The sequence below is a fragment of the Gopherus flavomarginatus genome, chromosome 6 (genome assembly GCF_025201925.1).
Source record: "Gopherus flavomarginatus isolate rGopFla2 chromosome 6, rGopFla2.mat.asm, whole genome shotgun sequence".
Classification (NCBI taxonomy): domain Eukaryota; kingdom Metazoa; phylum Chordata; order Testudines; family Testudinidae; genus Gopherus; species Gopherus flavomarginatus.
In genome coordinates, this window is record NC_066622.1 from 31,679,380 (window position 1) to 31,704,408 (window position 25,029).

The window sequence follows — 25,029 nt, forward strand, 5'->3', positions numbered from 1 at the left end:
TCCCTCCTCGGTTGGGGACTCAGAGTCGCGGGGTGTGTGTGTGAGAACTGGGGCTGCTAATAACCATCGTTGCCCCCTTATATCCCAGCCCACTACCCCATATATCCCCAGTCCGCACCTTGAGTCCCCGCTCCCCTCTCTACGACTGGGGAGGGGACTCACGGGGTAGGGTGGGGTGGATGAGACCCGGGGGTGCCCCCATCGCCTCCCCCCATGCTGCAGAAATAGAGCGCGGCCCCTTTAAATTTACCCAGGAGCCCTTAAAGGAGCCCCAGGGGCCCCAGGCAGGAATCCCCACCCCGGCCGGAGCAGCCTGGCTCGGCCGCAGCCGCCGTACGGAGTCCCGGAGCTCCCTCCCCACGCGGGCAGGGCTCTGCGGCAGCCCCGAGCCTGCCCCGCGGCCCCGCCGCGGATGGACAGGCGGCCGGAGGGGGGCGGGTGCTGACGGACGCACGGACAGAGGGATGGAGGCGCCTCCCTCCCCTCCCCCCCGCCGCCCCGTCAAACTGGAGCCCCTGGACCCGGAGGCAGGTGAGAACAAAGGGGGCGGCCGGCGCCCCCTGCCGGCCCTGGGGTGAGCAGGGGACCCGGGTGGGGGGTGACGGCCCCTTTAAGACGCTCCAATGGCCCTTTGGAGCCTCAGAACCCCCTTGCCGCCCCTTTAAGACTCTCGCCCCCTCCTTTAAAGCAGCAACCCCCCCATTTTATAAGGAACGAATCCTCTCTCCTGCTCCCCCTGTGCCCCTTTAAGCCCCTCTTCTTAAAGACACAGCCTTATAGAGCAGGTCTCCTCCCCACTGTCCACTCCCACTGCCGCTTTAAGGCCCCCCACCCATTTTATTGGTCAGGGTTCTTGTCCCCTGCTTCCCTCCCCTCCCCTAGGTCTCTTAAAGGGGTTAGCTCCCCCATCTCTTTTATCTTGGGGCCCTAAAGGTGTCTCTAGGTATTTAAAGGGGAGGGGGCACCCACGTTTTTGCTGGGGACTTAAAGGGGCAGTAACGTCTTCTCGTTGCGCTTTCAAGCCTCAGCTCTTAAAGGGGCAGGATGGTCGTGCCCTTTGCTGGGGTCTTAAAGGGCATGGAGCCCTCTGGTCACCGGGCTTCTCTCCTTTGGGTAGGGGCATGGAAGTTCAGGGTGATCCCTCACCCCTTATCCCCCTAGGTCTTTTAAAGGGACAAGAGGCCCTTCTGAGGACATCAAAGGACAAAGTCCCCAAACGCTGTACATAGCTCTGCCAATTCCCCTCAATCCCCACCCGCAGCCGCCGGCCATCCCAGCCCTGGGCCCCCCCACAGCTCTGCCAATTCCCCTCAATCCCCACCCGCAGCCCCTGGCCATCCCAGCCCTGGGCTCCCCGCACAGCTCTGCCAGTGCCCCTCAATCCCCACCCACAGGCCCTGGCCATCCTAGCCCTGGGCTCCCCCTCAGCTCTGCTGATGCCCCTTAGTCCCCACCCGCAGCCCCTGGCCATCCCAGCCGTGGGCTCTCCCCATAGTTCTGCTGCTACCCCCCTCAGTCCCCACGTGAGACCCATCCTCCCATGTACGCACTCTTGCCAAGGTGCCAGGCTACATTCTCACACATCCCTGCCCATGTGGTTTGTTTCACTAGGGGAATCCCCAAGCCAGGACAGCACCGAGGCCCCTGAGTTGATGCTAGGGAGGTCCCTGGCATGGGGGACCCCCAAGGAGCACCTCCTGATGGCTTCAGGGGGGCGGAAGTACTCAGATCACTGTGAGGAGCGGGCATCTCGGCCTGGGAAGAGCCGCATCCCTGGGCGGGACCATCGGCGCTATTATCACGAGCACTGGCGGGCTGAGTACCTGATGGACTTCAACCCGGCGCGGCATGGCATGATCTGCATGGTGTGTGGCAGCGCCCTGGCCACCCTCAAGCTGAGCACCATCAAGCGTCACATCCGCCAGAAGCACCCCTACTCCGGGGGCTGGGGCCCCTGCGAGAAGCAGGTCATCATCCAGAGCTGGGACGCCCACCTCGGGCTGGACGGGGAGCTTGAGGGGCATGGAGACCCCACCCAGGCACCTGACAGTCTGCAGGGAGCACAAGGTAGCGCACAAATGCCTCAGGCACCACCCCCCCTATGTAGCCTTCCCCACTGCTCCTACGCATCCCCATCTCTGAATACCCATTCCCCCCTGCCCCTCTGCACCCCCAGCACTCCCCGACTGCCCTGGGCACCCACATGCTGCTCCTAGGCAACCGCTCCCCGGAGCACCCATCCCCCTCCTAGACACCCCTCTCCTGAATACTCTGACACATTCCTCAACCCCTGGCACCCCCATTCCCTGGGCAGCCTTCCAAAGCATCTCCCCACCTTTCCTTTCCCACAAGCGTGCACCCGCGCTCCAGAAATCCCTCCTCCAGTCTCTGGGGGCACCTGGCTCTCAGTGAAGGCCTCCCCCCCTCCCCTTGGGGAATCCACCTTGCCCAAATCCCCACTGCCCCAGGCACCCTTCTTGTTGGGCAGCTAAGGCTCTTCCCCTGTAGGGGATGCTCCACTCTGCCCTGGTGTGAGCCCATGTAGTGCCTAGCCCTCCCATTTGTGATGGGGGCAGCTAGCAGCTGGGGAGAACAAGATGAGGGGGTGGGTTTAGTGGGAAGGTGAGGGCATGGCAGGGAATGGGGAACTGGGGGCTGACCAACCCATCTCCATGCCCATGTCTCAGGGGGGCTGAGGGGGAGGGGCATGCAGGAGAGCTGAGGTTCAGGTTAAGAAGGAAGGGTGGCTGGTGTCAGGGTTAGGGGTATCTGAGGCACTGCCCCATCTCTGCCTCCTTCAGGGGCACTGTTGGCAGCAGCGGATACAGCCTGTGCCCCATGCCCATCTTGCCCAGGCACTGGGGTCAGGGTTAGGGGGGTGCAGGGCGCTGACCTGTCTGTCTCCCCCAGGGATGCTGTCAGCGGGGGGCGGGTTCCGGCGTCGGCGCCGTGCCCCATACCCATCGCCCCGGGGGGCTGCCCGGCGGCCGGTGGTTGGGGGCAGGAAGGCATTGCCCAGCACCCGCCAACTGGAGCGCTACGTGCGTGAGTCGCTGCAGAGCTGGTTCCAGGCTGAGTTCCTCATGGATTACGATGCCCAGGGCAACCGGCTGTGCTGCATGATGTGTGGGCGCGGGCTGCCCAGCCTCAACCTGGATGACATCAAACACCACGTGCTGCAGGCCCACCCCACCTCGCTCGCCTTCAGCCCCGCTGAGAAGGGTGCCATCCTGGAGGCCTGGAACTCCCGCGCCCTGGTGCTGGCTGCTGGCAAGGGCTGGGTGCCGCAGGAAGAGCACCCTGCAGGTGAGGGGGCAGGGAGACCAGGTTGAGGGGACCCCCTCGTGGATGGCGAGGCTGGGAGGACTGGGGTGGGTGTGGGACCTCAGTGGGCGAATCTGGAGGGACTGGGGTGAGGGCTGGAGAGCCTCAGGATGAGAGGAACATGCCCTCTCCTGTGTCCTCTCTGAGGGGGTGGGCTGGGGTAACAGTATGTGTCACATGTGGGGGCAGTCCTAGCCTGTGATGGGGAGGGTGTGTGTGTGTGTGTGTGTGTGTGATCTGTAGGGATGGGAGCAGAGTCTGCTGTGCTGTTGTGGGACAATCTGTCTGTGGCCTATGGGGCACCCACATGTGAACACCCCCCAGCACCTCTGTCTTGATCCCCATCTCTCCTTAGAGCCCGATGCCTCCTCCCCTGGGGACCTTAGTGCTGAGGCCTCTGAGCCATGCTCGGTGATGGCTGCCCCAGAGCCAGAGGAGAGCAGCTCCCCAGGGAGCTGGGCCAAGGAGGAGCCTGTGGCGCCGTGGGAGCTGGATGCAGGGGGGCCGCTGCGGGGTAAAGACCACCAGCGCCACTTCCAGGAGCACTGGCGGCTGGAGTACCTGATGGATTACCACGGCAAGCGGCACGGGCTGGTTTGCATGGTGTGTGGGGGGGCACTGGCCACCCTCAAAATGAGCACCATCAAACGCCACATCCGCCAGCGGCACCCTGACTCCACCCTGCTCAGCCACCAGGTCAAAGCCCTGATCGTGGAGGAGTGGAACCGCAAGGTTGCCCAGCTGGTGGAGATGGGGTCACCCCAGCCAGAGCAGGCCTCAGGTGAATGGGGGTTGGGGCTGGGGCCAACCAGCTGCTGGCCTTCCCATAAGTACTCGATAAGCTGAGGAGCAAGTCCTGCCATCCATCCCTGGGCACCAGGGTGTTCCATGGGGCAGAAGCCAAGGGCCATGCCCTGCCATCCAGCCCTGGGCAAGATGGGTAGGGGGAGCTGCTGCTAGCCTCTCATGGGGAGAGGGACAAGCAAAGAGGATCCAGTGCTGTGTGGCTGTCTCAGAATAGCCAGGGACAAGGTGACAGGTCAGATGGGGGCAGGGCTGCTGGGGACTCCCTCCCCCCAGGAAAGATGCCAGGGTGTGCCCGGTGTCCAAAGCAAAGAAGCCCTGGCCTGTACTCTGAACAGTAACAGCCCTGGTCTGCCTCCCTCTGCTACCTGCAGTGCATGTGCTGCAAGGACCAGAACCCCACCTCGTGGCAGCAGGTGGTACTGCACCCTGCAGCCCCTCCTGTGTTCCCCCACAGTAGCCCCAGGGGTACTGCAGCCTGCAGGAGCGCAACACGTCCCCCCCTAGTGGCCTCAGGAAGCATTGCACCCAGCAGGAGCTCCATGAGTCCCCCTGGTGGTAGCGGACGGCACTGCACCAGCAACAGCTCCACAAATGACCCCCAGTCACCAGCAGAGAAGCTGTGTGCCTGACCCACCCCAGGACCTGTGTGAGCACTGGCTTCTCCCAAACCAGCTCTGAAAAAAACTGGATCAGAATCAGCACCAGAGAGGCTCCTCCCCATGCAGAGCCAAGCTGGATTGGAACCAGTGTCCAAGAGGCCCTGAGTCCCCCTGCACCTGGGCTGGGTCAGAACAGCACCATAGGTGAATGTCCCTTCCCCCTCGTAGCCAGGCTGGCTCAGAAGCAGTGCTCTAGAGACACCCCCCCACCACACACTGCAGCTGGGCTAATTCCCCCTTCCACGGGGAGGGAGGGGGGATGTGCCGTGTACCCCAGCTGTGCTGTGATCTCTGAGCCATGGTGGTGGGGCCATGAAGCTCTGCTTTGGAGCCACAGGGTCAGCAATTCCATCATGCCCAGAGATGTGGGAATGAGGCCTGAGTCTGTGCAGTGTGTGTGGGGAGGTGGGGAGGGGAGGCCAAGCACAGTACCTAGCTAGACTTGACCTTGCTCTGTCACCTTTCCAGGAGACTCCCAGAATCCTTTGCAGCCATCAAGCCCCGAGGAGCTGGATGAGGATGTGCAGCTGCCTGCAGAGGGGGAGGAGGAAGAGGAGGAGAGTGTGTTGGTGGTGGGGACGCCCCCATACACCCCACAGAGCCCCTCTGACCTCACAGCTGGCCCCCCTATGGGCCCGGCACCGGCACCGCGGCGGGAGCAGCGGCGGAACTACCAGCTGCACTGGCGCGTGGAATACCTGATGGACTACGATGGCAGGCGGCACGGGCTGGTGTGCATGGTGTGCGGGGGGGCGCTCGCCACCCTCAAGGTGAGCACCATCAAACGCCACATCCTGCACGTGCACCCCTTCTCCTTGGACTTCACCCCAGAGGAGCGGCAGACCATCCTGGAGGCCTACAATGAGACAGCACTGCGCTATGAGCCTGCCCTGGGGGAGGAGTCTGAGGTTAAGCCCCACCCCTTCCTCCAGGCCACTCCTACTGATGGGGAAGAGGCAGAGTTGGCCTGTGTCCCACCCACCAGCACAGCATAGCTGATGGACAGGATTCCGTCTTGACTCTTGGGAGCAGGGGTGGGGGGTCCAGGCTATGGACAGACCCCCCCCTTGCTTAGAGGACTCGTTTGGGAGCAGAATAGGGGGTTCTGTACCCGCAAATGCTACAGACATTGCCCCGTGAACTACACAGCACCTTCCCCCACTCCCATCCCCACCCTGATGCATCTGGTCCTCATGCACTGATACTCCGTAGCCCAAGCTTCAGGATGGGGGAAAAGGCCGCACGTGGCCCCCTGTGGCTTTTAATCCCACCCCATCCGAGCTGGGGATGACACAGAAATGGGGTTGTTGGGGATGGGGGCACATGGGGCTGGAACCCAGCTGCTCAGCGAGCCAATGGGATAGGGCGTTTGCAAGACATGGGGGGTGGGGGGAAGGGATGAAATCATCTTCCTGCCCGGGGTAGGCACTCATGAGCAAGGGAGCAGTTGCTCTATTTAAGGGGACAGTTCCACACCCCTCCTGGGACTCTTCCTGGCCCCAGGGTAGCTGGCTTGAAAAGCTAATGCTCCCCGGCTGCTGCTGCCAACTCCCAGCCTCCCCCAGCTCCTATCTGGCTTCCAAACGGGGCCCATTTCTTCCTGCCGCCCCCATTCCCCTCAGCTGCAGATTTTCACCCCAGCAGCTTCCTGGCACAAGTGCAGGCTGGAATCCATGTCCCTCAGAGCTAATTGGATGTAACCCCAATGCTCCCATTGACCTTCCCTGTCCCCAACCCACTCCAGGGAAAGTGCCACCCTCTGTGGAGAGTCTAGACTGGCCTTTGCAGTCGTGTTTATTAGCTTAATTAGCCGCCCGAGTCACCACACCTCATCTAGATGCAACATCCTAAGAACCTTCCTTGGGCTGAAGTTAAACTGACCCTCCCCCGCCGGCTCCAAGGGGCCCCGGTAAGTAACCCGCTCCCCTGCCGAATGCCAAGCAGTGCCACTCACGTGAGTTGTGCAAGGCTTTGGGCCCCATCACACCCATGTTTATACCAGCCCCAAGGGCACGTGGATGGTCGCCCAACTGGAACGCAGCGTTGACACCAGATGGAAGTGAGCGTAAAAGGGGGGAAGCGGGGTCCCTGCCTTGAGCCGTGGGGGCTGGAATTTCAAGTGCTGGAGTGAGGCCGGGAGCAGGGCTGCAGCTGGGGGGCCTCGGTCAGGGGTAAGGGGGTTGAGGCTGGGCTGCAGCTGGGGGTGGGTTTAGGTCTGGAGTGGGGACACAACTGCGGCCAGGGGCTGAGGCTGGGGCAGGAGCAGCAGCAGAACCACAGCTGCCAGCTGGAAAAGGATGGGTCATTTTTTGCTCGAGCTGCCAGGCTTCACAAGGGTCCTGTCATTAGCTCTCAGCTGCCCCTTGTGTGGCCAATAGCCCTATATCCCTCCACCATGCAGGGGCAGCAGCTGGTGAGTGCCAACAATCCCTCCCCTTCATTCTTTGCTCTGCACTGGCCCCCCTCTCCCCAGTGATGGGGCTGGGGGTTGAGGTAAGTGCCTAGGGCACTCTGACATGGTCCTGCCTGTGTCTCTAACAGGGCTGGCAATGGGATACTGGGCTAGATGGGCCTATTGTTGTAATGCGGGGATGGAGGGGGGACACTGGCTTTGAGGGGCCCATTAATCTGAGCTGGGGCAGGGAGGAGAAGGGAGACTTGGCCCCATAAGGGCAGATGTGGGCAAACTACAGCCCATGGGACCATCCTGCCTGGCCCCTCCCCCGGCATCCCCCCTCCCCTGCAGCCGGACCTTGCTCTGGCCCACTGCTTCTGCTGGGCAGTGTGGGGAGTGCAGCTGGCTCTGGCTGGGTGTTGTGCCTGCAAGCTCCTGCTGCTGGTAAGGGGACAGGGAGTGGGGGTCCTAGGGGGCGTTTGGATGGGGCAGAGGTTCTGGGGGGGCAGTCGGGATGGGGAACAGGGAGGGTTGGGAGTGGGAATCTTGGGGGGGCCTGTCAGGGGGCAGGGATGTGGATAGGGGACAGGGAGCAGGTGGGTTGAATAAGGGGGTGGGATCCCAGGGGATAGTTAGGGGTGGGGAGTCCCGGGAGGGGGTGGTCAGGGGACAAGGAGCAGAGGGCAGTTGGGTAGGGGGTGGGAGTCCCAGGGGGCTGTCAGGGGGCTGGGGTGTAGATAGGGGTCAGGGCAGTTGGGACAGGGAGCAGGGGGGTTGGAGAGAGGGTGGTTATGGGAACAAGAAGCAGAGAGGGGTTGGATGGGTTGAGGGTTCTGAGGGGGGCAGGAGCCAGGCTGTTTGGGGAGGCTTAGCCTTCCCTACTGGGCCCTCCATACAGTTTTGCAACCCTAATGTGGCACTTGGGCCAAAACGTTTGTCCACCCTTGCCATAGAGTCATTAGTCTGATGCAGGGTGAAAGCTCCTTGCGAACCCTTGACAGGCTGGAGCAGCTGGCCCCTGATTGCCATAGAGATAGGGGAAATGCTGCCACCCCCTCCCCTGTCTGCGAAGGCTGCTCCTGCTGGCGGCACAGAACGTGATGCCACCATACACTGAGCACACTGGGGTCTGTTCCAGCTGCTACTTTGCTAACGCTAGCCAATGTGCCCCTCCCTGCTGCGTTCGGGGCAGTGCTAAGTGACTCCCACTTTACAAGGGGGGAAACTGAGGCACAGAGGGGCTTTCCCTGTGCTGGGCTGGCTTTCTGGAAGATGGCCCAGCCTTGCAACTCAAAGGGGTGGGAGAGCCAATGGAGACAAACCCCCCAGCAACCACCCGCACTTGCACCCTTGCTTCTAGCTGCTGTGAGCAGGGTTACTGAGGCAGTCGCCAATCCACACTAGTGCACCCAGCCTCCTTAGCAAAGGGGTAGAGAGTTACCCTAGAGCATGGGAGGGAATCCCTGGGGTTACACCACCAACCCCTTGCTGCTGCCCCCACTTCTCCTCCAAGTGGCTGGGACCATTCAGTTTTGCTCATGTCACTTGAACCATCCATATTTGGAAATCTTTCCGTGCTTCCACCCCATGTGTCATCTCTAGGCTGGGGGAGACCCTCTTTCTGCTCTCTGCCACAGCAGCTGGCCTCTTGTGCTGGGGCAGCTATGCTTATGTGCACCTAGGCTCCAAAGTGCTGGGTTTTAAGCAGGCCTCCTCTTCAAAGTGCACTGGGACAGCCCCCTTTGCGGCTCCATCTCTGAGCAGCTGCATGAGCCCATCATCCACTTGCTGTAGAGAAGCTGCCCATCAAAGAACAGCAAAATGCAGCCATGGGGCTATAATGCTGCATGGAAGGAAAGAGGGAGGCAGACCTAGTGGATAGAGTGCTAACCTCAGACTTGAAAGACCTGGGCTCAATTCCCTGTTCCCATATAAACTTCCTGGGTTTCCTTGGGGAAGTCACTTAGGCTCAGTGCCCCTCTCTCTACTATGGGGATAACAGCCCTGCTCTGCCTCTTGGGGGGAGGAGGGAAAATAAATGCATTAAGGATGCTGGGGCGCTCAGATCCAGTGGTACTTTACATGAAAGGTTGCAGCTGATGGGCTGTAGGGTGGATGGGGCCCATTGGTCTGATCTGGGAGCATGGGGGAAGCAGCCTGGCTGCGCCCATTGCTCTCAGCCAGGGAAGATTCTGGGGGTAGGAGGGGCTTGAGAGGCCTCTGGTTCTAATCCGTGCTCCATAATCTAGAGCAAAAAGGTGCTTAGATGTTACAGCAGTTACCTTAGCATGGGCAGGGGGAGGGGAGTGAACTGGGGATAGAAACACAGCCTCATTCTCATACTGCTCCTTCCCTGTACCGCAAGGAGAAACCCTGGGCCCTGGCTTGGCTCAGGCTGCGAGACTGGAAGGGGGCAGAGCTTGCACAAGTTACTATCTAGAGCCCATCATGCAGGACTGGATCTGCTGCTAAACACTCCCCTGCCCTGGGAGGAATAGTCCTCTATTGCAGGGAACAGGCCTGTAGCTGTGAAGAGTCGAAACCAGCCCTAGCGATAGGTGGTGCAGAATTCCCTACAGCTGAGCACTCCTCTTCCCCCCCAGCTCTCAGCCGAGGAGCAGGTCTTCGTCCTCCCAGCCAAGCTCTGCTGCAGCCCAGGGTTGGGGGGGGCGGGGTCTGATGCAAATCTAACAGCACTATCCTGAGCCTCAATTTTACTGCCCCACAGAAAGGCCTCTCCTTTCAAGACTAGCTTTGGGCTCCAGCCAGCACCGTTGCCCCTGCCTGAGCTATTAAGAGCTGGGTGTAGCGATGGGAAGGCAGGAGCTGAGCATCAGGCAGCTGGTAGAAATACCCAGCTCCCAGCCTTCTAGACTGACTGGCTGTTTCCTGTGAAGCTGACAGGGCTAGCGAGAGGTTCCTCCTGCATAGCTAGTGTTCAAGAGCTGCCCTTGTGTAATCTCACTTCCTCTGTGCACCTGCTATGGCACAGCTCACACCTGGGGAAGGGGCTGCGTTCCTTGTGTACACCTGGACACCAGCAGCACCAGGGCCCATTCGTGCAGGCCCACCTCAGCCACGAATGGAGGTTCAGCAGCTCTTCAGCTTCAAGGTAGAGGCCTGAAGACCAAAGCAGGGCTGTGAGCCCAAGCCTCCCTTACCCCACCCAGGTGGTTTGGCGGGAGGGTGGAAGACAAGCTAACATTCCAGGCCTTCGTGGGTAACTTGCCATGTGCCACCAAGCCCCTGCCCCATGGCACGGGCCTGCTTTTTCACAGGAGGCGCAGGCTCTCCCTCTGGAATCAGAAGCTGAGTGCACTTGAGGCATTTTGCTTGTAGATTCTTACCTTGGTTTTAGTGCTAGCTCCAGCATCTCAGAGCATGCTCTAGTGAGCACACGTGATGTGTTGGAAGTGGTTATCCAAGGGGAGTCTTCATGGTTCCAAAGATGTTGCATGGATGGTGTTCAGAGCCATCTTCTTGGGCTTCCCTTCCAGCTCTGTATATACCCTGCTCTGGAGAGCAGGGAAGGTGAGTTCGTAACATACAAAGAGATGCAACATTAGGACATTTTGCCATCGTCCCCATTGCTACATGCTGCAGGCATGTCCAGCAAAGCTGGTTTCAGACTCATGTGAAGTCTATAGTGAGTGGTAGCGGCCATCCGTTTAGGTTTTTGTGCCTTACCAGCGTAGGTACCACTAAGATGGTAGGTCACTAAGCCGAGGAGCAGTCACGCTTGCCAGCGTAGGAGGTAGGTAGCTCAGCTGAGAGGCCTCACGCTTTCCAGGATTTTCCAGGTGTAGGGAGAGTAACAGCTTGATTCAAATCTCAATCTTCCCTACCAAGAATGACATTGCAAAAACCAGGTGGCAGGTTGGTGTCATTTGCATTACAGACTTAGCTGTGCCCATCTTGACTAGATGCTACAATCATCTCAGTTAAGCCCTACCTGAAGCCTCAGTGGTTTCGAGTGAAATGTTTTTATACACCTCCCCTCCCGAGAGCAACTTGCTCCTTGTAGCTACCATGTAAATGTTCTGAATTATATTTATATGCCTATGTTACACTTTAGCGACAGTATTGGAATATTTGTATGTGGTCCTCGTGAAAAGGTGTTTTGCATCAGTATGTTTTTTATATACATATGTTTTGTAAACATGTTAAATAAAACCTTTCAAATGATGCAGTTTTGAAGTGCATTAATTTGCGGGGTTATCCCCTAAAAAGCACCCTACTGCCAGTGCTTCTCCACCGCTTAAGTCTGCAAGATCAGGGCTTTAGGAGTTGGAGTCACTTAGAATTCTTTAGGGCAAAGAGGAGCATTCAGAAGAATAACTGACTGGCTCAGCTGCAGAGTTCTGTTCACTGATTGAACACCTGGTCTAGCACAGATGCTGTAAGTCACTTCAGCTATCTTAAAAATGGCTTAGTTTCTTCCTAAACCAGGTGAACTAACTGTGGGTAGAAACAGATTTACTCATTCGGTGCTACACCTCCATGCAGACAGACACTCAACTGATTCAAGCGTCTTGAGATGAGTTTGGATTCCCCTCAAACTGAGTTAGGTTGGTGCCCTGAGCTAAGCAAACGGGTGGAAACAGTCAAAGTGGTGGATGAGGTAAGTGAGTGTTTATAGCTCAATGGCAACTTCAAAATCCCACCCAGCTATTGCGCCATGCAGCACGTCTGTGCTGCCATCTTTTCATAGGAGTCTGACTGACCACTGATACTCTCCTGCAGAGATGAGCTTTAGCTTGAGGGCCTGAGGACTGGAGTTGTCAATTCTGATCCTCAGCCCAAAGCTTTTAAGATAAGGCACTCAATGGCCCAGCCTGAAGAGAAGGCCCGACAGAAAGAGCGGAAGAGAACCAGAACTCCCCCAACGCTCTGCTCCCCGAATGACAGGGGAGCTATGGGGAATTCCAGCTGTGGAGGCTAACTCCATCCCCCCCACCATCTACCCCGACAACCCCCCAAGACGACTGACACAGGAAACGAAGCCAGCGGGGACCTGTCCATGGTGTTTTTTTATTAATACCACATCATTTGCAGTGTGACAGGAACTGGGATATCAGCTCCCAGGGCACTACTGTAATTTATGCTGCACGCACACACACAGAGAGCTTCATTAGTAGTTTGTTTCCGGTTTTTTGTCTACATGTTCTCTTTAAAAAAAATAAAAATTGCCTGGCACAAAGATCTGTTCAACGTATCTCACAACAGCAGTAACAGAACAGACATAAGAGCTGGGCCGACAGCTTCCAGTGCAGAAGAGGTCCTGGGGAAGGGGTGGAAAGAAGTCAGGGCAGGACAATCAGTGCAGTTTCCACTGGGGAAAGCAGAGAACGTGGTTTGTTGTGGTGATGCTGAGAAAAGACCAGGGCAGGAGCAAAGAGGCTTTGAATTCCCTGCACTCATCCCCACCAGCTTTGCTTGGGAGCAAGAGAAGGTGGCCCAGCCAGTTATAAACCTTGTGGCTTATCAGGCCTGGGGGCATATTCCCTGTAATAGACTACCTGCATCTAGGCTTTGAGTCAGTTGGGCTCAGTTCAAAAGCAGAGTTGTGTTTTTTGTGTTAAATGCTGCCTCGCAGGGCTCAGAATCCCCATCTCCATTAGCAGATGCTGTGCTAAAAAGGAGCCTGAGCTTCTCTAAAGCAGCCAAAGCCTCCCTTCTCCCTGCCACACTAAACTGACACGAGGGAGGTGAGAATCCCCCTTGCCCCCAAGTGCTGAATGAATGGCTCATTCATCCACTGGGCATTTCCCTCCCACTCCTGCTAGCAGCACCTCCTTTCCCCCTGGAAAAAGCAACAGAGGTGGGCATTTGGTGTAGGTCTCAGAGCCGCCACCTTTAACCGGGCGCAGCAGGCTGGTTAAAGACTGACTCCTTCTGAGGAAACTCAAAGCTACCTTCAAATAAAGTTCAGCGAGTGAAGAGTGTACAACAAACACGAACTGTGAAATCTGCCACTCTAAGACTATTCTGTACACTAGAGTATTAAGTACCATTTCTCCGCCCAGCTGGGGTTCAAAGGGACCTTTGCTCCCTGCTGCCAGGATGGCAAGCGGGCAAGGCAGCATGTGGCGCTGTCTCAGTAGTTCAGCTCTCAGTGATCACCTGCCCTCCCCTCCGGGGTCTGAGATAGGAGTTATGACAGCAGAGGAGTCACATGCAGAGTTCAGGGGAGGGGATGTTGTTTTTCCTCTACACAAGTTTACAGCAGTGTACAGCAGATACAGACATTTTCATCTCAGAGTAAGAAATAAAAGGTACCCGCTGGCAAAAGGGGGGGGGGGGGGGCACATTAAAGGAACTAGAGAGGAGAGGGATGAACCAGACTAAAGCACAGAACTGATGTCACGTAGGGGTACAAATCTCCCTTTTGCTCAGCAAGGTTGAGGGGGGAGTTTCCTGGACTTCCCACCCCACCCCTTTCGGTACAAGTCCCTGACCCCCAAGGAGCCGGCTGGGAGAGTATTTGGGGAGCAGGGACTGTAGAAGCGCAGGAAGCCAAGGGGGGGGGGGGGAGACGGGGATGTCTCCTCACAGCGATTCCCATTGGCAGGCGGGAAAGCGTTTGGTCGAGCAGAGAGCCACCCTGCCCTCATTGGAGGCTGGGAACCGAAGAGGAGCCAGCGTTCAGAGCAACATTCGGTTCCTGCGATCAGGGACAAGACCATTACAATCGTTCAGGTGTGCTGAGGCTCCCCTAAGGGCGTGGACGCCAGGTCTCCTTTAGTCTGGTGCACGTTCTGAGCCCAATTCTAGGCTTAGAAAAGCAAATGCCAAATAATAACAAGAAACGCTTGGAATGCAGGCTCAAGCTGACTCAGCATGTTCCTTCATAGGTACAAGTAACAATGGTTATAACTATCGCATGAAGTTTAGTAATGGCTGGATCCTAGGGCTGCCCACCCCTCAGCTTATTCTGGCTTTTTCTTCACCGCTCCTGGAAGTTTTGCTTGGATCCTACAGGAAAAGGAGTAGGGAAAGGGTGAGTTTTAAGGGCCAAGAGGTCAGCTGGATGCTCATTAACTTATGACAGGATCATGCAAGATGTTGATGAGGCTACAAGCTCCTGGACTGGAGGCTTTGGCTCAGGCAGCAGACACCCACGCTTTGAGGCTTTCTAGCTCTGCAGACATGACTGGGTTGTCACTGCACTAGATTTACTGAGGACCCTCCATGTGGCTCTCTTCTTTCTGTTCAGCACCTGTTCTGAAGAGCATCTTGTGCTCCAAATGCTCTTGGCTTGTGGAGGAATTTTGTGCTTATGGAAGCCGTGGAAGAATTAGACTAGACTGTAGGCTTTTGGGGCTGGACAGTCGCATGTATGTACACAAGGACGAGCACACTACACTGGGAGCTACTGGAATGCAACTAAGGGAGGGATTTTCAAAGTGTCCACTCCCCCTACAAGTCAACAGCAGTCAGGCATCTAGAGCACAGGTGGCCAGACTACGGTTCGCGAGCCACATTGGCGCTTTTATAGTTAAAGGGTGGCTCCTGGAGCCCACCATGCCCCCCCTTCTCCACCTAACAGACTGCCAGGGAAGGGAGCTCAGGACTTCTGCCTCTGGCGGGGCTCTGGGCTTCAGCCCTGTGAAGTGTGCTTGCTGGGGCCCTGAGCCTTGGCAGGCGTTTCCCATGGGGCAGAAGTCTTAAGTCCTACCCCCTGCTGCAGGGCTGAAGCCCTGAGCCCTGGCAGGTGCACCTGGCTCTCGAGGTTCTGACGATTATCGTATGCAGCTCAGAGGGTCAGTAAGTTTGGTCACTCCTGATCTAGAGTGTCAAATGGAAACAGGCCCAGTAGCTGTAACTGCCACGCCAACCACCAACAGGCCCAGCAGAGATGCTTCTCTTCTGCAGTATGAAGCAGGGCTCACCAGCAGTCAAGTGTGACACATCACCTCCATATTGGCGCTCATAACAAAATTCATGTGATGGGGGTGGGGCAGAGGGGTTTTGGGTGCAGGGGGAGGCTCAGAGCTGGGGCAGAGGGTTAGGGTGCGGGGGGAGTGAGGTCTCCGGCTAAGGGTGCAGGCTTTGGGTGTGGCCGGAGATCAACAGAGCGTGCGTGCGTGTTTTCCAACTAGTCGTGAAGACTCTGGGGTGGGGCTGAGAGGTTCATGGTATGGGAGGGGGCTCAAGACTGGAGCAAGGGGTTGGGTGTGGTGTTGAGGGCTTCAACTAGGGGTGACGGCTTTGGGGTGTGGCTGGGGGATGAAGAGTTTGGGGTATGGGAGGGGGCTCAGGGCTGGGGCAGAAGGTTGGAGTGCAGGCTCTGGGGTGAGGCCAGGGATGCAGGCTGCCCCAGGTGCTGCAGTAGGGAGAGTGGACTCCCCGCAGCCCCCTCTCACTGCAGCAGCTCAGGGCCAAGAGAGAGGCGCCTCTCCCCAGCTGCGGAAGCTCCAATTGGGCTGGGCCTGGGGAGGGGCTCCTCTCCCCCAGCCACGGCAAGTCCAGGGCAGGTCCGTGCTGGGGCCGGTGAGAGGGGCGCCTCTCCCCGCTGCAGCAGGTCTGCACTACTTGCCTCCAAGGAAGCCTTACTAGCCAAGAGCAGTTTGAAGAGACAATGAACTTGCATGGTCCATATGAAGTCAGCAGATCATGTGCACCCCAACCCTTACTAGCAATGACTCCCAGTCAAGGCTCATTCACAACAGCTATGTCCAGTTCAGATGGGGTTGGTACTGCTGCATCTAGAAGCCCCACTATGCTAGCAGCTGTACAGACAGAAGGTCCAATCCTCAGGAGGAGGAGGAGGAAGAGGAGTCCTCTGCCTGGGACTCCTGGCTCTCAGGTGACAGGGAAGGTGCAATTTTGATAGTGGGGTTTTTAGAGAAGTGCCAAGTGGACTCACTTTGCAATAATCGACTTAGTCTGGTCCCGGATGATTCCAACGTAGCGATCGATCTGCGTCTAAGGAAGAACCAACGGGTTAGGACAGCTGGAAGGGGAAGTGTATCCAACAGACAGCAGCAGCGCTTCCCTTCACAAGTTCTCTGAATGGCTGTATCTGTTTACCTTTTAAGGCCAGATGGGGCCGTCATGATCAACCTGACCTCTGTAAAGTAGCTACCAACTTAGCATAGGCAAACATTAGCTAGGACCACAGAGACCCCTGATATGTCTGCATTTCTCCTCTGACGAAGCCACTGCCTTAAATGCACATGCATCACAGGGAATTCTGACAACGTCTATTGCCAGGTATTTTTACAGTGTTTGGAAGAAGATCCAGTGCCTCAGGCATCTGCTAGCTAAACAAGCTGCTAAACAATGCATGTGCTGGGAGATTGTGGTGACTCACCTTATATTTCTCATAGACAACTGGAATACCGAAAATCAGCAATTCTCCTGCAAGAGACAGACAGGTCACTGGGAAGGCAATAGCCCTTTGCACTCTGACTGCTCATGGAAACAGACTGCCCTGTGTAAGGTGCAGCACTGTTGCTTTCAGAGAATTACTGCCATACAGTCAGCATCAGGACAGGGTTCTAGCCATTCCCTCTTTACTTTAGCCCCTTACAATCTCTAACAGATCTATCCTCCCAGCACCCCTGAGGCAGGGCTGTGCTATTATCCCCATTTTACAAATGGGTAACAGGCACAGAGAGACCAAGTGACTTGCCCAAGGTCACACAGGATATCTGTGCCAGAGCAGGGAATTGAATCTGGGTCTCTTAGGTTCCAACCTAGTGTGCTAGCTACTTGGCCATCCTTCTGGCTCCTTAATACCCATTAGTAAATGCTGACGGGTGCTCAGCAACCCCATGGCAGAGTAGAACCCTGGTTTCCTAACTGCTAGTCCCTGCCCATAAGAGAACTAAGGGATTAAACAGAGGTTCATTGTTTAGGAATGGACACACTAGAAGCTGATGCAATGGCTCCCAAGGCCTAGTCTTTGAGGTCCATGTTCATCTACATTGGATGAGCTCCTTGACTGACAATGAAAGGAACAGGTTCTAGATAGACCAGGAAACGCCCCCACTGCACAGAGGCCCATTGCCTTCTTGAACTGTGCCCGCTCTCTTACCAAGAATGAGGAGGGTGATCCCATTAAACACAGCCCCGACATACGTCATCAGCCACATGACAACTGCCAGCTGCAAAGGGAACAGTGCAGTTCTGTTAACAGGACTCAGCCACGCTGCTCAGCAGCATTGACCTGCCTCTACGCAGGCTAGATCAGAGCCACATTAGAGCACCAGTCACAGTATGCTGATCTGGGCACTTTGATATTGAGTTTTATTAGGAAGGTCACACCACCACTTAGATTCTAAACTCTTTGGGGCAGGGAATGTCTGTTGTGTGTGTACAGCAGCCAGCACAAAGCCTGGCCCATGACTGGCGCTGTAATACAAATTCCTAATATTATTTCACCAACTGTCTTCCTCAGGCAATGGCCTGTCCCACTGATCTCTGGTTCATCTGTTTGTGGCACTGTTTTCCCACTTCAGATCTGCCCAGAATTCAGCTTGGGCTGCAGAGCTCTAAGTAAGATTCGCCAAGGCAGGTATCACCAGAGCCAGGCTTCCCTCCCGAAGAGTCACTGCCCAACAATAGCCCCTGCCACCAGGGAATCCCCCTGCCAACCTTCAGGGAATCCACCAGGTCCTCCACCAGGAAGAGGCGGATGATGAGTTTGAGAGCTCGGTTGACGTGCACCATTGCATCATTCACGTAGTTGTGGAAGGCCTCTGAAGAGAGCGTGATATCGAGGTCCAGGTAGGCTCTGGAAGAACAAGAGAGTTGCACCCAATGAGAGATGTCAGCCCTATGCTAACAGTATGACTCTCCCCTGGCCCTCGGTGCCAAACCATGCACAGAGGTAGAGGAGTGTGCTATTGCTTATGGTCTAAGGAATCCTTTAGCTCAGGCACTAGAGCCTCATCCTTTTAGGTTTGGAGTTCTCAAGTTTAGACCCCACAGATGATACGTCAGGGGCATTGTTACTCAGGGAGGACTAATAAGGTAAGAAGCCCCAGTGGACTGGCTCCTTCCACTAGGAGCAGAGAACACTGAGCAGGCCCCACAGCCAGGAGGAGAGGGAAAGTTCTTTGAGACTTGACCCTGGAAGTTCAAACCCATTACACTTGCTACAAGAACCAGATAGGGTGGGAGAAAGGGCAGTGGTGGTGAACTGGGACAGCACCATCCTGAGTGATAACTGAGGGAAGGAGAGGTCTTCAAACACATTTACACTTGCTTTGGAGGCACCTGCTGCATTTGAAGTGCCATCAGCAGGATTAGTGTGGAAGAACATCCCAGTACAGTAAATCTCCAGAATTGTGTGGCTCCGATCCAGTTAGTTCTTCCCTGGAGGATGTGGACATTTGCATTATTTATGCACAGACCCCTTCACTGTGGACTTGACATGAATATTTATATTGAGAGGTGTTTTTGAGAGAGGAGATCACAAACTGTCAACTCTGGAGCAGGGGCAGTCATTTAATGTTTGTACAGCACCTAGCAGAATGGGACCCAGCCTGGCTGGAGCTTCTAAGTACCACGATGATATAAGATGGATAGTGTGGACATCATCGCTGTCTGGGTTCTAAAGCCACAGGTTCCACCAACTACTTTGGGAATCTTCTCTGCTGCAACCACTGGCAAAGTAAGGGCTTGTCTACATGGGGAACGACTCCTGATTAGCTACCTGCATGGATGCTCTTATTCTGGAATAAAAGCACTTTACTCCAAATTATCTTAATCCACTTCCAAAATTCCAAATTAACTGTTCCTAATCTGCTTCAAATTCACATCCGATTTTATTTCGGACTAATGTTCAGGTTTAGATAAGCCCTAAACCATTTGCCCAATTATGGTAGCCATGGCACAACAAGTCAGGATTGCGACCGCAATATACATACACATTACGAGGCAGTCCCTGCCCCAACAAATTTGCATTTAAGTAGTTTTGTTGCCCCCCAAAGCTTGCTGTGTGTATATCAGGATGCTGCTAGAAGCTCTTACTCCAGCAGGGGGCACAGATAGCTAGTATCCCAAAGTCACTCCATTCTGTGCAATGGTTCCGGAGGGGTGGGACGGTACCTAGGTCATGAACTGCAGGGCACTCGCTCTCCTGGCACAGGATACAGATTAACCAGAAGAGCAGAAGGGAACATGCTATTGTGTGACCCATCTTGCTCCTATTTCCACTGATAACCAGTGCTACCACATGCTGAAGAGCTAAGGGCACATCACTCCCGTTAGCTATGTAACTGGAGGGTCTATCCAATGGCCACACCTCTAAGAACAAAGGATTGGCTCACTTGAATGGATGTCCCTCTTCAGACTTCTGTACAGCTTGGATGACAGACTTGTAGACTCTAAAGCTGATGGTGACTGACAGCAGCGCCAGGATGAGGTAAGAAACCACACTGATGACACTGAAGGCGGCCAGAGAGAGCAGCATGATCAGTGACGTGCCAAAGACAAAGCCTGTCTTCTTCACATCCCGCCAGAAGATCAGATCATGCACTGCCAAGGAAAGGGACAAAACAAGGGGAAGTTACGGAGGCAGGGGTAACAGAGCAGTGGAAAGTATTGGACAGTGCGGGATCCAGTACAGGCCTTTGCTAAGTAATCGTCACTCAGATGGAGCTTTAATGGCCTATAGCATAGGTACCCTTACGCTATACACTGTGGACAACAGGTGCAGAGGCCCAATCATAGTCATGAATGCATTTGCAAATATGTAACATTAAGCAGGGGTATACTTCTTTAATGAAACTAGAAGGGAAAATCCTTTCTAACTAGTGTTTCTTTAGCACCAGCTAATCAGTCTCCGTACAACAGATCTCACAGAACACAGGGGATGGACTCAAAGCCCGACAAGTGGAAACAAACCCAAGGCAGAATTATCTTAGCTTTCAAACACTCAGCCCCAGTGGAGAGAGGCAAGTATGAGCCTTGCTTCACACTCAGGAAGCAGCACTGTTAAGGAGTTTGTGTGAAGTCAATCTGCAATATCAGCAGCACAGCTGGTAACCTCCCATCCTCCGCTCCTGCTAGGCAATGTTACCCTGTCAGAGAAGTGGGCCTGTCCAGAGTAAGCTGTCATGAAAGACAGTCTGAGCAGGGAAATACCTGCTTGTCAGTCACAATGATAGCTTAAAATCAAGTTTTTAAAAACAGCATGTAAGTTTGCATGGAGAGCATTTCCTTCATCATTGTGGATTTGTGTTTGAGTAAGGGCCTCTCCCTTCCATCACATCCCATTCCTTCAAAACTTGAATGTGCCAAGAAGTCAGCCCTGTGCCCCAAAGGCCTAGGAATGGTTGGGCTATTGCAACACAGCACTCGGATTTTGCTGGAGGGTTAAAGAGCAAGACCATGCAGTGATGCACCAAGAAATATGACGGAGGGGGTCACCCTAATGGAGGAAGGCTAGCAATCAAGGACACTGACTGTAAAATGAGAGGAGCCTGTTTAGTGCTGAGCAAGTCTTAGCAAAAGCGACACATGGGGCAGAACTGAGTGAGCCGAGCTCCAGAGACTGGAAACACAGCTGCAGTAGCTTCAAAATGCCTATTAGCTAGGATGAAGTCATCACAGTCCACTTATTACACACCGCCCCCACAGGTCTCATTTTTAGTGCGGCCCATTGTATGTTTACCCAAAGGGGACTGAAAATGAGTAACATTTGTCTTTCCCCAAAGCTGATACGCCAGGTTAAATCACACCCCAGGCAGCCTTCTCATAGTACTCAGCCACCACACACTGGTGTCGAAAACATCAGCCCTTACCTGCCACCAAATCCACTGCTGGGTCTGCGGTGCTTACACAGCGCCCACTGCTGTGATATCGAAGTACTGATAACATGGGTGACATCTCCTACTTACAATACAATAGCTTCATCTGCAACTATCTTTGGACTAACTCCCACACCACAAATTGCTCTCCAAAGCTCTAGTCTACAGATAAGCTAACTTCTTTAACAGCTGTTTAAAACCGCAATTAGGGAACCTGGTCCACATCCAGGATTTAATCTCAGTTCAGAATAAGGCAGATCCCTTCGTATATACCCTAGATTAGAGGGGCTTTGTCTTTCAGCCCTCGTAAATAACGTCTCCTGATAGGAGGTATTAATACCCGCTTTGGGTATTAATTGCTTTGCCTGCGGTATCCTGCTTCCGCTACAAGAGGGCGCCATTGTTATTAACGGCAGCATGAGGACTGAACAAAAACTAAGCTGCAGGATTTGCAGCAGTCCCCAACCGGTTTTCCTCTGCTGTTTATTTTACTAGCGACAGGCTGCTGGGGGGAGTTGAGGTGGGGGGTTGGGAGGGAGAAGAGAATTGGGCAGCCAGTCAACCAGCACCACTCCCAGTAACATTGGCACTTGTCCACGATCCCAGCTCAAACTCTGCAAGAAAGCTATTCAAGTCTCCTCCTGAAAAGAAGGAGGAATTTCCAGGGTTTACCCCATGTTTTTCATGGTTGCTTTAGATAAGTTAAAGGGTTTGGTGAAGCCGCAACTTTGAAAGGGAAAGATATTTCTGTTTTGTTTAAATATTCAGAGATGAACTCCACTAGTGTGGCAGCTTATTTAAAACATACCTGGCAGTGTAGTGTGTGGGGTGGGGTGGTTAAAAACAAAACCACCCCCCCCCCCAACCCGGCCCCAAACTCTCCCTTCTGGCCATCTTCAGATTGAAACCAAGCAGAGAGCTAGCCATCTGGTTGTTTTGGAAAAGCATAAAGGGTGTCCATTTTCTCAAGTTCCTCTCCCAGGCAGTTTCTGCACCAGCAGCTTGGCATAACTGGTTTTCAGTAACTGTCACAGCAGCCAGAGGGAAATGTAGTAGGAGAAGAAGTGAGAACAATCTAAGATCTCTAGATCTGAATTATAATGCTGCTGAAGGCAGATTACAGGCTGCTGGAGAATTAGCAATTTTATTTTTACCTTGCGCAAGCATTAAGGAAAGAGAGCCAGGGCTGATGGATGAATTACGATGAACATGGGAAGTGCTGTAACTCAGATCAGAGGTTAAGGAAACATTCAGAATTTCGAACAGACTTTGGTTCCATCTGATTGCTCTATCTTTGTCTGCCTGTTTACAATTTCCAGCCTCCTGCTGGTCTGAGGATCATAGGCTGGAATCAGCTGCACCTTCATGTGTATCCAGTATTCTAGCTTGGATTCTTGTAGCCAAGCAAAATATGAAAGCGGTGGGTAGAGAGGAGCCATATTAGGAGCCTGCATTCCTTTAGCATGCAGCAAGGACGCTATATGTACAGTGAGCATAAGACCAACTGCTCAGTTTGTGAAGGCAGATGCTTCAACCCCCTTTGGTTCAAAACACAGCCCTCTTCACTCGGATTAAACTCCTACACTACATAGGAACCCAAATAGGTTAATGGAGTCTGCTTCGTTCTTTACAATTCGTCCCCAGCCAGATCCAGAGCCCTCAGAAGAGGACAGAGGAGGCATTTACGAAGCACACAAGGCTGTTACTGTGAGAGACAGGAGAGGCGCTTTCTGTGCTACCAAGGAGCCTGGCAACTGGCCAAAGATAAATTTATAAAAAGCCCTTTTCAAATGGGTCGCTCTCTCCTGACCTGTAGAAAAATAGTTTATCCATGAAGAGATGCCTGGCTGTCAATCTCACATGTAACAATGCAGAAGGGAATCACGTCTGCTAGCCAAATTGCTGGAGAGAGCGAAAGCCAAGAACCACAGTTTGTCGGCACGGTATTAGACTAAGGGAGAACAAAGCCAGCCTCCACTGAACAGGCAGGAAGAAATACACCGAGGGGATGTAACTCCCTTGGTCACATTCTCACTACAGAGAATTTTGGTTGGCAATTCTCAGGCCGTCTTTCTTATGCTGGAATTAGAATCCAAGTGTCTCTCAAACATACACATGCTTTTAGTCCAGTATCCAAGGGTAAAGCTCTCAGCACAACAGCCGTATGAGGTGCCTGGATTTTTATGCCTCAACACACTGCTCTAGTATTCACACAACAGCATCTTTTTGTTTGCTGCCCACACCTCAGGTGAGTAGGTTTGTCAAACTAAACTCAACTTCCAGTTGGCTTTCATCTGTTCCTTTAGCTTTCCTCACTTCCCTAGAGAACTGGGATTCCTGACCTTGCATTTGTGAATGTAAGATCAATGATGGGATGCAAATCACTCAGGTCATTTAAAACCCCACGGAGATGTATTCTTGTATGAACACTCCTGCACTCCAGTTCCCATGGAAATATACCCCTCTGTGGGCTGAATAGAAGATTTAAGAGATTCGCAGGAACTGGATATGGAAGGGTCTCATCTCCCGGGCAGTGCAGGATATAGAACTGCTCATTACAATGTATTGTCTAATGCCCAGTCCAAGCAATGCGTCTTTCACTACTTCCCTTGGAAACTACAGATCCCCCATTTCTCTCTGTTATCCTCCCAAATAACTGAACTGTCCTTGGTGTTTACACCCTTTCCCAACTCACACTATCCTCTCCCAGGGTTGCTTCCATTTAATCTCAAAGAAGGATTCATGGTATCTTAAATTTTTTGAAAACACGACTCTAAAGAAAGATTACACATTCTGGGCCCCACCTCCAGCCCACTCAACCACGCTCTCGGCTTGCCAGCGTTTAATTGTTCCTTGCATTCAGCCAGCATCTGAACACCAAAACAGGGGCCGGTCACACTGATGCTCCAAAGACAGAAGCTATTTCATTCAGTGCAGTTCAACAACTGATCAGGACAGACTGGCCCCTCGCATTAATGGAAATATTACTTGTGTCACCAGTGCTGTTCCATTCACTTGAATGGACACTAACTGAACCCAGCTATAATCTGTGCATGAACTTCTTCCCAATACCCATGTTATTTTATATCCATACACTAGATAGGGAGTCTTGAAAACCAGATTGAAATTCATCTTCCCAGCATAACCACACTGGAAGTGTGAACAGAGTTTCTATTCAGGCCTCTTTCCAACACATACTTCCCCGCTAAGCCAAGCCAAGCCTTTATCTTCTGTAAAGAAATTTTCACAACAATCTCTTACAAAATAATCAGTGCTTGTGTTTGCAGACATTTCGAAAATGAACCACATGATGCAAAAGCCTCAGGGGCTTCACGTTATTAAAAGAACGGTTTGCGGCCCTGAGTATTTGCTATTCTAGCAGGCCAGCTGATTTGTGCGTAATCTGGATTAACATAGAAGTACTAGTGGAATGGACATCAGTGGGTCTTTTATTCCCCACCTTCTATGCCCCAAATTACTCCCCAGCAGAATTCTGACTCCAAGACTCCAGGCAAACCACTTGGGACATGGCTATTGGTGATTTTACATGGAAGGCATTCAGAAAATACAGAAATGGGTAGCAGTAGATTCAGATTATAGAGCCAAAAGGGAACACTGGGATCTAGTCTGATCTCCTGTAAAAACACAGGCCCACAGAATTAATTCCTATTTACTTTGATTCAAACCTTTCAGAAAAACATCCAATGTGGATTTAAAAATTGCCAGTGATGGGGAATCCACCATAGCCCTTGGTAAATTGTTCCAATGGTTAATTCTTCACTGTTCACAATTAGTACCTTATTTCCAGGCTGAATTTGTCTAACATCAGCCTCCAGCCACTAGATCTGGTCAGACCTTTGTCTGCTCAACTGAAAGGCCCTCTACTGTCAAATTTCTGTTCTCTTTGTAGACTGATCAAGTCACCGCTTAACCTTTGCTTTGTTAAACTAAATAGATAGAGCTGCTTGAGTCTCTCACTATAAGGCACGTTTTCAAATAATTTACAGCTACAAGACAGACTTACTTCAGCAAGCAAACAGCCCTGTTTGGAAAATGGTAGAAAGCACATGGACATTAATGA

At 53.7% G+C, this 25,029-nt stretch overlaps 2 protein-coding genes across 3 annotated transcripts in view; one reads left to right on the plus strand and one right to left on the minus strand.

Annotated features, from left to right (window-relative positions):
- The first annotated feature begins 415 nt into the window (after window positions 1–415).
- Window positions 416–6,969, plus strand: ZFTA (zinc finger translocation associated). The gene is made up of 5 exons (XM_050957661.1): window positions 416–531; window positions 1,612–2,067; window positions 2,911–3,306; window positions 3,680–4,105; window positions 5,259–6,969. The coding sequence occupies exons 1-5, from the start codon at window positions 465–467 to the stop codon at window positions 5,783–5,785; spliced, it is 1,872 nt and encodes a 623-aa protein (XP_050813618.1). The 5' UTR covers window positions 416–464; the 3' UTR covers window positions 5,786–6,969.
- A 5,227-nt stretch (window positions 6,970–12,196) lies between these two features.
- RTN3 (reticulon 3) overlaps window positions 12,197–25,029 on the minus strand; it is a 37,079-nt gene continuing 24,246 nt past the window's right edge. For both annotated transcript variants that reach the window (XM_050960792.1, XM_050960793.1), the window contains 6 exons: window positions 19,467–19,674; window positions 17,788–17,926; window positions 17,228–17,297; window positions 16,502–16,548; window positions 16,055–16,113; window positions 12,197–14,160 (listed from right to left, as the gene is read on the minus strand). In XM_050960792.1, coding sequence (XP_050816749.1) covers window positions 14,115–14,160; window positions 16,055–16,113; window positions 16,502–16,548; window positions 17,228–17,297; window positions 17,788–17,926; window positions 19,467–19,674 — 569 coding nt within the window. In that variant the 3' untranslated portion in view covers window positions 12,197–14,114. The remainder of the gene's footprint in view (window positions 14,161–16,054; window positions 16,114–16,501; window positions 16,549–17,227; window positions 17,298–17,787; window positions 17,927–19,466; window positions 19,675–25,029) is intronic.

Coding starts and splice junctions, on each gene's coding strand:
- ZFTA (XM_050957661.1), top strand. CDS start 465: ATGGAGGCGCCTCCCTCCCCTCCCCCCCGCCGCCCCGTCAAACTGGAG. Junction 2,068..2,910: donor CAGTCTGCAGGGAGCACAAG/GTAGCGCACAAA, acceptor TGTCTCCCCCAG/GGATGCTGTCAGCGGGGGGC. Junction 4,106..5,258: donor CCAGCCAGAGCAGGCCTCAG/GTGAATGGGGGT, acceptor TCACCTTTCCAG/GAGACTCCCAGAATCCTTTG.